At 39.5% G+C, this 11,132-nt stretch overlaps 1 protein-coding gene across 1 annotated transcript in view; it reads right to left on the reverse strand.

Annotated features, from left to right (window-relative positions):
• Positions 1 to 1,361: 1,361 nt before the first annotated feature.
• Rrm2b (ribonucleotide reductase regulatory TP53 inducible subunit M2B) overlaps positions 1,362 to 11,132 on the reverse strand; it is a 34,032-nt gene continuing 24,261 nt past the window's right edge. Inside the window, exons 7-9 of the mRNA XM_021183765.2 lie at positions 8,943 to 9,047; positions 6,424 to 6,537; positions 1,362 to 4,769 (exon numbers count right to left, since the gene is read on the reverse strand). Of these exons, the coding sequence (XP_021039424.1) occupies positions 4,617 to 4,769; positions 6,424 to 6,537; positions 8,943 to 9,047 (372 nt within the window). The 3' untranslated portion in view covers positions 1,362 to 4,616. The remainder of the gene's footprint in view (positions 4,770 to 6,423; positions 6,538 to 8,942; positions 9,048 to 11,132) is intronic.

The following is an 11,132-nucleotide window of genomic DNA, read 5'->3' on the forward strand; positions in this document are numbered from 1 at the left end:
AAAGGAAAGGAAAGGAAAGGAAAGGAAAGGAAAGGAAAGGAAAGGAAAGGAAAGGAAAGGAAAGGAAAGGANAAGGAAAGGAAAGGAAAGGAAAGGAAAGGAAAGGAAAGGAAAGGAAAGGAAAGGAAAGGAAAGGAAAGGAAAGGAAAGGAAAGGAAAGGAAAAGAGGCTAAGCAAGCCAGTAAGCAGCACCCCTCCATGGCCTCAGCATCAGCTCCTGCCTTTAGGTTTTACGGGGTTTAAGTTGCTGTCCTGATGTCCTTTGATGATTAATCGTATTGTGGAAGTGTAATCCAAGTAAACCTTTCCTCCCCAGCGTGCTTTTTGGTCACAGTGATTCATCACAGCAATTAAAAGCCCAATTAAGACAGTGGAGAATGGAGAATAGATTTACCAGACGACTGCAGTAGGACTGCCAGATTGTGTTATGTTGAGGCAGACAATCATGAGTTTATAGAGAATTAATCTACTTTGATCCATTATATGACTTCTTAAGCATTCTGATGTGTTACTGTTGTGTATGCGTGGGAGTGTGGGAGTGCACATTGCAGGGCATTGGTGGAGGTCAGAGGACAGCCATCAGGGAGTCAGTCCTTCCATCTTTATGTAGGTTCTTGGGATCTAATCCAGTCGCCAGGCTTGCAGAGCAAGCACTTTCATCTGTTGAGCCATCTCACCAACCCTATTCTATGACCTTTTCTTTACAGCATTTGACTTGCTACTGGGCAGACACAGAAAACTAGGATTGTTCCATTGGAATAGTTGGGGAACTTGTTAGATTTGTTTATACTTAATGAAATACAGGGGAGAAAGAGTTCAGGAGATTGGTAATAATAATTGGTAGTAATGTGGTGGATGAGGTAGTTCTCCACTTTCCTATTGATTCAACTCTTTATACAGTTCCTCATGTTGTGCTGACCAGCACCATAAAATTATTTTTATTTGTACTTCATAATTGTAATTTTGCTACTGTTAGGAATTGTTATTGCAGTATTTTTGGAGTTAGAGGTTTGCCAAAGGGATTGTGACCCCCCAGGTTAAGAACTGCTGGTCTAGAGGGTCTTAGAAGAAAATAAATGAAACAAAAGGAGTAAGATAGGGTATGGGCCTGGGTGAGTGACGGGTGTGAGAGTCATAGGCAGATGTCAGAACTGTGGTGGCTTGAATACCTGAACAAACCATATAAATGTGTTGTACTGACCTGAACACACAATTAGAAATACAATACACTCCCTTTGGTTGACACTGAGGGAGCCTGTATGAACCAAAAACATTGTCTTACCCATTTAAAAATGTAAAAAATGATATAACTACACAATTTATTTCAATAAACTTTATTTTAAAAGTCATAATTTTTCAGAGCAAAAAAACCTCAAACTCTACATGCAGAATTGGTTTTACTACCATAATGTATTTTAACAAAATATATTTAGGAACACCATGTCTAATAAACTTGTTTAAATATTTAGTAATTTAGTTAAATGATCATTACTAGCCCCAAGTTCTGTCTGAGCTGGGTGACAACTCCCTCAGTGAGTTCAAAACATGATTTTTGACTTTAGAACTAATTTGTCCTGGATGTAGCCCATCAAGAGTTTCTGTATCAATGAGGTGACATTGGACTCTTTGCTTAATTGTGAAAAATAAATCTGGAGTCTATGAAAATGACATAATAACATTTAAATATAAAATACAAAATTTTGAATATTAAATTATTTTTAAATATGAACACTACATTTCTTCATGCACAGAACATAAAGTGGTAGCTGGGCATGGCATCACACACCAATAACCCCAGGGACTGGGAGGCTGAAGCAGGAGGGTTATGCGTGAGATCCAGGCCAGACCACATGAGACACCAACTAAAAGAAGGAAAATAAACATAATAAAGTAGCTACATAAGCAGAATCTGGAGAGTTTGAAATGAAACAGCTGTAACAGGCTCAAATAATAAGATATGGCTGGGAGTGGTCTATGCCACAAAAATAACTCTTAATTATTGAAACTTAGCCCTGCAAAAAATTCATCCAAAGTTCCTCTACATCACGATTCTAGGTGTTGAAACACTTAACTATGGTCATAACAAAGTTGTTTATCATCTTGAAATATAAAACATAACTCTATGACAAATTGCGCTTCTTTGAAACGCATGTACTGTAAAAAGAGAGAGAGAGAGAGATGGCATTATCTTGATTTTTTTGTTATCTGTGAGATATTAAAAAGATATTTTATAACTTGATTTTTCCATATCTAAGAGCCAAAATACTAAACATAATAAATAAATGTGCAACCTGGAGGCACTGAAGGGACACAGAATACTGAGAGTAGTAATGTAACAGTGTACTAAGAATTCAGCTTTTCAGAATTAAGACTTCTTTCAAATACAGTTTTGCTTATTGCTACTATTAATATGTATCACATAAAGGTTCCTGTCACTACTTATAAAGAACCGGGTTTAAAACTTTGAGAATGTACACCTTTAAAACTGTTTTCTTTCAGTCTGTGATAATTTAATTTTTAGCTGTTTTTGTATAATAGTTGATAAATACCTTGGAATATACTACCCACATACCCCGAGTTCTATGATATTTTGATACTCTGCTATAGTAGTATGCAATAGTTTAATTAATAAAGGAATAGGCAAAATAAATCATGATGGATGAAGTTTAAAGGATGTAACAGTCTCAAAATATTATAGGACAGTGCCTGTAAAGTCTTGGTTAAGTTTTTCAGCTTCTCTGATGCCTTCCTTCTTCTCTCCATGTTTTAGTAATAGCTACTCTGTCATGCTTAGAGGGCTACTGGGTGATAACATGACACATGGGAAGCACATAGCCAAAAGCCAGAACGACCAAAAGCCAAAATGTTTCATTTCTGGTGCTCCCTTTAACAATGGAAGTATGGCTTGCATTCATTTAGGATTCTGAGTTTTGATCAGATAGTTGTAGAGCAAATAGAATAAAAACTTCAACAGAGATAAACCTCTGACTTTCAGCTGCCATCATTTTATTTGTACTTTGTGTGTGTGCATACATGTGAGTGTACAGGTGGTGTGTGAGTGTGTGCTATGGTTTTCATGGGGCTGCTAGGGATCTGGACTCAGGACCTCATGCTTGAGTAGCAGGAACTTTACTGAGCAAGGGACCAGGGTTTGATGGGGTTTAGGCTTCCTCTTGATATTTTCCTGAAAATGAGGAAGGGCACATTGCCCAGGTGTCCTGGCTCCTGGCCTCTCTGCATCTTTCTTAGAAAGACTTCCATCTCCCCTATAGACAGTCCATTAAAAGAACATTCCTTTATAACAGTGTAGAAATTTAAGAGTATAAGGATAGAAAGATGACGTCAACCTTAAATCGCTTTCTCAGATTGGCACAAATCCAAAATGGTTCACTAGTCCCTCCCACCTTCCTTCTTTTCTCCATTTCCAGTGTGTATAAATGATTCTAGGCCAGCTTTCCCCAGTGCACTCAGTAGCTGTGGGAGGTGCTGACAGCCTTGTGTTGTGTACATGTGGGCAGCTGCTCTGCTGACTGCATTCTAGGCAGGGATGGAATGCACAGCCTTCCCCAAGTCCACTGACTGCATCTCTTTTCCCATCACAAGAACTCTGGAAGATCTACCAGCTTTGAGAAGACAACTTTGAGAAATGCCCATCAATCCAGGTTCTAAACATCCCTGGGCTGTACCTGGCAACAGTTATCCTTTTAATTCCTAAAGAAGAATCACTTGGCTTACAAGATCCACAACCACGGTAACCTGGAGTCTACTACTCCATAAGCCTCCCACGCTAAGCAATTAAGAGCTATATATTATTTCTTTACTGCAGATTAATGAATTCAAAGCAGTTGACAAGAATTACGATCTCTCTAAGGAGACCCTTATATTCCTCCTGCAAACATTAAAAACACAAAGATTTAATGAATTCTTTATCTCAATCCACCCCTCAGTCACACTCTGGAGAGGAGGGGACTGCATCACAATGCCACTGTACTTGATCTTCTCACTAATATTAATTAGCAGTTGAGGTAGTGGAGATAAAAGTATTAGATAAACAAACTATTTCTGTATATTAACCCTCTGGTCACCTCCATGAACTTGGGACTTACTATTATACAAATTTTACAGATAAATATCCTGACGTTTACAGTGATTAACTGACTTGCCAAGGTCACATCAAGGAGTAAGCCAGAATGTCAAGCTCATACCTGACTCCTAAGTCTATGCTCTTAATGCCATCTTAAGTGCTTATGACAAAAAGGAAAAAAAAGACATATAGGTCACACTTTCATTGTATAAATAAACTTAAGTACATTTAGATAAAATCAAATCATATAGAATTTAGTTTTACATTTCCTTCTATTCAAATTCTCATTCCCTTAAATAAGATACTCAAAGTTTCAAAAAGACAAAAATAGATTGCTATTTACCAACAACAGGTTTCCATGTGTTTTGTTTGTTTTCAATGTTCTGTTGCTTTTGAGATAGATCTCAGTATGTATCCCTGATCATCCTCAAACCCAGAGATCCACCTGCCCTCAGCTTCCTCTGAGGACTGGACCAAAGCATGTACTACCCCAGCCAAATTCTACTGATTTTTTTTTTAAATGAGGAGGGCTTTAGAAATCTGCATCCAAGGTGAAGACATTATCTGTGGTTTCAGCCATGACTGCAAATCGCTGATACTCAGAAACTCGTTTCTCAAAGAAATTTGTTTTCCCTTCTAATGAAATGTTCTCCATAAAATCAAAGGGATTTTCTGCCTGAAAAATCTGGAAAGAAAAGAAATGCCATTAGACATTCTAAAGAATCCAAATTAAATCTCACAGCAAGGGCAAAATGGCAAAATACAGAGGGCAGGACTCCACTTCACAGTCACCTACAGCCACACTGCTCCACTAAGGTACTGAGGGTTTCTGATGGCTGTTCCCAGTTTCATTTAAAGTTTCAAAGGATTTTGCAAAGCGATTTTTTCCTTATAAAACAAGTCTCTGTCCTACAAATTTTATGTATTTGTCTGTTTATCAGAGATGGGGCAGGTACCCCAGATTGGCCACAAACTTGTGATCCTTAGAAATGTTAGAGTTACAGATAAACATCACACATCCAATGTGTCCCTTGTATTTTAAAAGTAGATTAATGTATTACAAATGCTTTTGTAGAATCCAAAATAAATTCAAAACCACCCAGCCCCTCCCCACTCTGAAGGGACTTCCAGATTGTATAGTTTCTGTGGTCAGAATGACTCTTGTGTTTTGGTTCAGATAGTGCCTAGATTATTATACCACCCTGAGGACTAAGTTTAGAGATCCTGAATAATAACCATAACAAAAATAACAGTTTTCAGAAAAATTCCCCTACCCCACCCTACACTGAATTCTGAAAAAACCACAAAGCACCCTGACCTTGTCGATAGAATTACCCTGATGTTAATAGCCGTGACATAATAGCTGTGATGTTACTAGCTGACTCATAAGTTCAAAACATTCTGCTGCTTTGCTGAAAAACCACAAGAGCGGGCAGAGTGAGGGACTAGGCCAAAGGGTTACTTAGTCACCCTATACAAACCAACCAATGCCTGAAAGGGTTACTTGCTACACCAATTAGAATAAGCCAGCTAGCCGGGCAGTGGTGACACCTGCCTTTAATCCCAGCACTTAGGAGGCAGGGGCAGGCAGATTTCTGAGTTTGAGGCCAGCCTGGTCTACACAGTGAGTTCCAGGATGACCAGGGCTACACAGAGAAACCCTGTCTCAAAAAAACAAAACAAAACAAAACACACAAAAGAATAAGCCAGCTACCCTGTTGCCTAAATCTTCCCCTTAGAAGGTGTAAAAAGTGTGTTCTTTGTTCATTTGGGGTCTCTCCTCTGGCCTGCGTGCTGAGACGGGGCGGGGGGGGGGGACGGGACATGTTGGATTAATAAAAATCTCTTGTGGTTTGCAGCGATGGCAGTCTCTGTGGTCTTTGTGAGTGAGGGTCCTTTGGTAGACTCCAATACTTTTAGTAAAATTAACTTTAGAGACCTTATTTGCCTATAACATTTTATTGGTAGTATGGTGGTTTGAATGAGAATGGACCCCAGAGGCTCATGTATTTGAATGTTTGGTTCTGAGCTGGTGAGCTGTTCAAGGATGAGGAAGTATGGATTGTTAGAGGAGGTGTGTCACTGTGGATGTGTTTTTTGAAGTTGTTTTCTCTGCTTCCTGTCTATGATGGATCAGGATGTAGCTCTCAGCCCCTGCTCCAGCACCAGGCTTGACTGCCTTCTGCTCTGCTCCCTGCATGAGAGCCACGGACTCACCCTCTCAAACTGTAAACAAGGCTCCACTAGGTGTTTTCTTTCATAAGTTGCCTTGCATCTTTTCACAGCAATGGAACAGTAACTAAAACCACTAGTCACATGTTTTAAAACACTTTATTTACCTTTGAGAATCCAAGTTCTCCAAGTAATCTGTCAGCTACAAACTCAATGTACTGTTTCATCAAAACACAGTTCATTCCAATGAGGCCAACAGGCAAGGCTTCTGTTAAAAACTCCTGGAATGCAAACAAAATCAGAATAAGCTACAAAAAGATAACAATAAAATAAGCATACATTTCCCAAATATAAAGTATTATGGTTGGAATCTGAAATGACCCCTACATGTTCATGCGTTTGAACATTTGGTCCCTACCTGTGTAGAAAGGCCATGGAACCTTTAAGAGCTGAGACTTGGCTGGCAGAAATAGTTCGCTGGATGTGAGCTTGAAGGCCTTTTCCCCATCCCAACTCTACTTGCTGGTCTGCCAAAATCTAAACAAGCTGTACTTTAAGCTCCTACTAGAACCTTCTTTGCTATGACAATAACTTCTGAGCCATGAACCAAAATAGGTACTTCTTCCCTTAAGTTTCTCACGGAGGAAGTGACTAACATGGAGGAGTTTAGTAGTATTCATACTCTAGACACTGATTTTACTCAAGGCAAGGTATGCCAGAATAAATTTAACATGACACATGATAGTCATCTGTTTACAAATGTTTGGGTATTAATCGTATGATTTCACATTCTCGGGGCACCAAAGTTAAGTAGAAAATAGCACATTACTGAATCCTTTAATGTATAGGACCTAGCTCCTAGATCTCCACAAAAGAGAAGAGGAGAATGCTTTATCCTGCAGTATACAGACAGCTCTACAAAGACCACCACCTTGGGAGCATGACTGCAACAGGAGCGGAGAGAGAGAGAGACATCAGTTCCAGAGAGTATGAGAATGGACAGACATGGATTTGGAGGTTGGAAGATAAACTGAAGTCCAACTGAAAGACAGTGAGTGGTAAAGTGGAAGCACATTAACCATGAAATTCAACTTCAAAGTGGTAGAAGATGCCAAGATGCACAACCTTCCCTTCACAGCATGAAAAACATCCTATAAAGTACATACTCTTTAAAAAGAAGGTAAGTAAATTTCATTTTTAAGTTAGTTCTTGAGAGTGATACAAAACACATGTAAGTAGATTATCAAGTTGTCTCTAGTCACAAAGCTTTGCAGGCCCTAAGTTAAGTTTACCTCACTAAGTCACTTACTTACTCATTTTGTGACTGTTTAGTTTGTTTTCAGCTAGGTAGACTGCTATGTTATTGAAACTATGAAACAAAAACTGCCATTCCATAGTAAAGAATATAAAAATAAGGGCTGGAGAGGTGGCTCCGCAGATAAGAGCACTGGCTGTTCTTCCAAAGGCCCTGGTTTCAATTCCCAGCACCCAGATGGCAGCTCACAACTGTCTGAAACTACCGTTCTAGAATCTGACACCCTCATATATACATATATGTACATATATACATACATGCAGGCAAAACACCAATGCACAGAGAAAATAACAGACACACACAAACACACACATACACACACATATATACAATAGTTAAAATGTCTGTTATGGAATAATACTTAAAAGATACATTAAATATAATTATTTAAATTATATATTTATATAATTTTATAAATAAATTAAAACAAAATATAGCCCTGAAATAAACCAGGCAGGTATACAAAAAAAAACCCTGATATATAATGAAGACTAACTTAACAAAATTGCAAACTGAGGTAACAACTTCAATACATCATGTGTCAGTACTCTTGTGGTTTGATGAGAAACAGCTGCCATAGGCTCATCTATTTTGATACTTGGTCCCTAGTTGATGGAATTGTTTGGGGATGATTAGGTGTGGCATCGTTAGAGGAAGTGTGTATGTCACTGGGGATAGCCCATGCCACTCCCAGTTAGGCCTTTTTGCCTCCTAATGTGGATAAGATATAAACTCTCAGCTAGTATATAAACACCAGCACCATGCCTGCCTAATGCCATGCTCCCCACCATGATAGTCATGGACTCTGCAATCTTGAGTCCCAAATCAAATGCTTTTCTCTTGTAAGTTTGTGTTCTGCCACAGAAATAGAAAAGACACTAACATAACTGTCAAACTGGACTACATAAATTTGCTCACATTGACCTACAAATGACAACTTAATAGTCAAATGCTTCTGAGTACATTAGCACAGTACCAGGAGGATCAGCTAGAGGTGTGAATTAGCTCTGGAGTTCAAGGCTAGCTCACACAGGATCATATCTAACCTTGCAAACAAGTTTTAAAAACAAAATACAGGGACTGGAGAGATTGGTCAGTGGTTAGAAGCACTGGATGCTCTTCTAAAGGATTGGGCTTTGATTTCCAGCACTCATAGGATACCTTGCAACCATATGCATCTCTATTTCCAGGACACCTGACTCCTTTTCTGGCTTCCATGGGCAGCAAGCATGCATGTGGAGCATAGATATACATGCAACCAAAACACCCATGGACATAAAACAAAAATGAAGCCAAAAAAATTAAATACAAAAATAGGATGTGGTCATGTGACGATGAGATATGCCAACCACATTAGACTCCAGCACTTACCTGCTCAATTTGAACAGCGTCAGCAATGATTTCCCTCACTCTGTCTTCTGAAGGCTTGTTTACCAAGTACTGAAACATCAGGCAGGCAAAGTCACAGTGAAGTCCCTAACGCAGAAGACAAGCACGACTGTTAAAGAACTTTAATTAGCTACTGTAAACAATGCATCCATGTACTGTATGGAGTAGGAACATGGAACTTCCTAGAGGCGAAAGGAATGATCAAGCCAGGAACCTCTTTCTTTTAAATTGCACTGAATATCAAGTTAATAACTTAAAAACTTTCAATGATTGTAAATCTTAGTTTACTAACATCAAAACACTAATTTCTAAACAAACCAAAAAATGTAACAAATACATTTTGGAAAAGAAAACAAACTAAGAAGAGACAGCATGAAACTGATTATTTTTAAATGTCAAAAATTTAAGACGGATTAAAAAGCAGTTATGATGATAAGTGTTGGTTGCTAACTTGATAGGAGTGAGAATCACCGTAGAAACAGATCTCTGAGCATGTCTGATTTTTCTACAGTAGGCAGATGAAGGTGGAAGATCAACCCTTAAATGCAGGTGGCTCCAGTCCACAAGGCTGTGGTCCTGGACCAGACAAAAAGCAGGAGTGAGCTGAGCAGAAGCTGTCCTCACTCTGTTTCATGACTGGGGATGCAACCGGAACAGCTGGTGCTGCCATGCCTTCCTGCTGTGACAGACCTACCCTGACCCATATACCAGAACAAGCCCTTCCTTCCATCCTTAACTTGCTTCTGTAGCACAGCGGGGGCGGGGGGGGGGCGGGGGGGGGACGACGACACAGCTAATAGAGTGACATCTAAAGAATTAATGAACCTCACTCACAGAGGCTCCGAAAGTGCAGTGTTTATATTAAGTAACATCTCGAGATAGGTGTGAGCTTGGTGCAGTGGGATTGGAAAAGCAGGATGTACACCACCTGAAGCCATGGCCAACAACTCAACAAAGAAAATAAATAGGAACCAGCCTTGAGCACAAAATGATTATGCAAATGCAGTGGCTAGTATAAACCCCTAAGAAGCTGCAGAACAAAGCAGTCAGCACTCGGAAGCTAAATCAGAGCAGATAATAAGCTGGCAACCCAAAAAAACATATTTCACAAATACAAAACAGAAAAAAGAAGCAAGGCCACATGCAGGAAGACAATGAAATTCCCAACAATATTAACTAGAGTGTGCTGCCAAGGAAGAGCCAGTTCATATTTTTAAACTACAAAGAAAGAAATAACTTTGTAAGTGAGCAAGAAAGGGGAAGGAATACTCACTATAAGAGGTTCCAATTCAGTTACTTAGGTTTTGAAAGTGAAACAACAAAAGACCAACCACTCCCATCAAGAGCCTCCCATCAAGGATGTTGCTTCAAGTTACTATTCTCTGTCAAACTATCTGAATAAACAACACTAACAGAAAACCCTACCCTTTGAAAGCTAACCTTGGATGCTGTACTAGTTATCTTCCCACAGAATTGACTTGGGAGACCCCTGGATTAGCAAAGGCAGCATGAGAGATGGTAAAATGTCAGTTGGAGCTGGCAGCTAGCTATCTCCTGCAGAGACCAGGAAATCAAAGGTAAGCATGACCATCAAACCAATCCATGAATACAATTAACTCTACAATTTAAAGCAATTCCAATCAAAATCCTGAGATTTATAAATCCAAACACCATTCTGAAAGGATAAGTGCAAAATACGTTACAAATACATTTTTAAAATGAACATTTTGAGATGTAGTCTACCAACTATATAAAGATACCAGTGCCTACTGAAGTACAGGCTTGTAATCTCAGCTACTAGAGTAGTTGAGGTAGGAGAAAAAGATCAAGGCCTGCCTCGGTTACAGAAAGTGTTCAGCACCAATCTGGGCAACTCTGTTAGACCCTGTCTCAAAACAAAGGGAGGAGGAGCGGGAAAATAGCTCAGTTGTAGACGGCTTGCCTATTGCACTGGAGGCCCTGAGCTTGTTCCTCACCACAGGATAAAACTGGGTGTGCTGCCTCACATATGTAATTCTAGTAGTCGGGGAGTAGAGAGGATCAGAGAAGTTTAAGGTGGTCCTCTGCTAAACAGTGAATCTGAGACCAGCTTGAAATACATGACAACCCTATCTTTAAAAAATCAGAGCTGGCTGCCAGGCGGTGGTGGCGCACGCCTTTAATCCCAGCACT

The sequence above is a fragment of the Mus caroli genome, chromosome 15 (assembly GCF_900094665.2).
Source record: "Mus caroli chromosome 15, CAROLI_EIJ_v1.1, whole genome shotgun sequence".
NCBI lineage: Eukaryota > Metazoa > Chordata > Mammalia > Rodentia > Muridae > Mus > Mus caroli.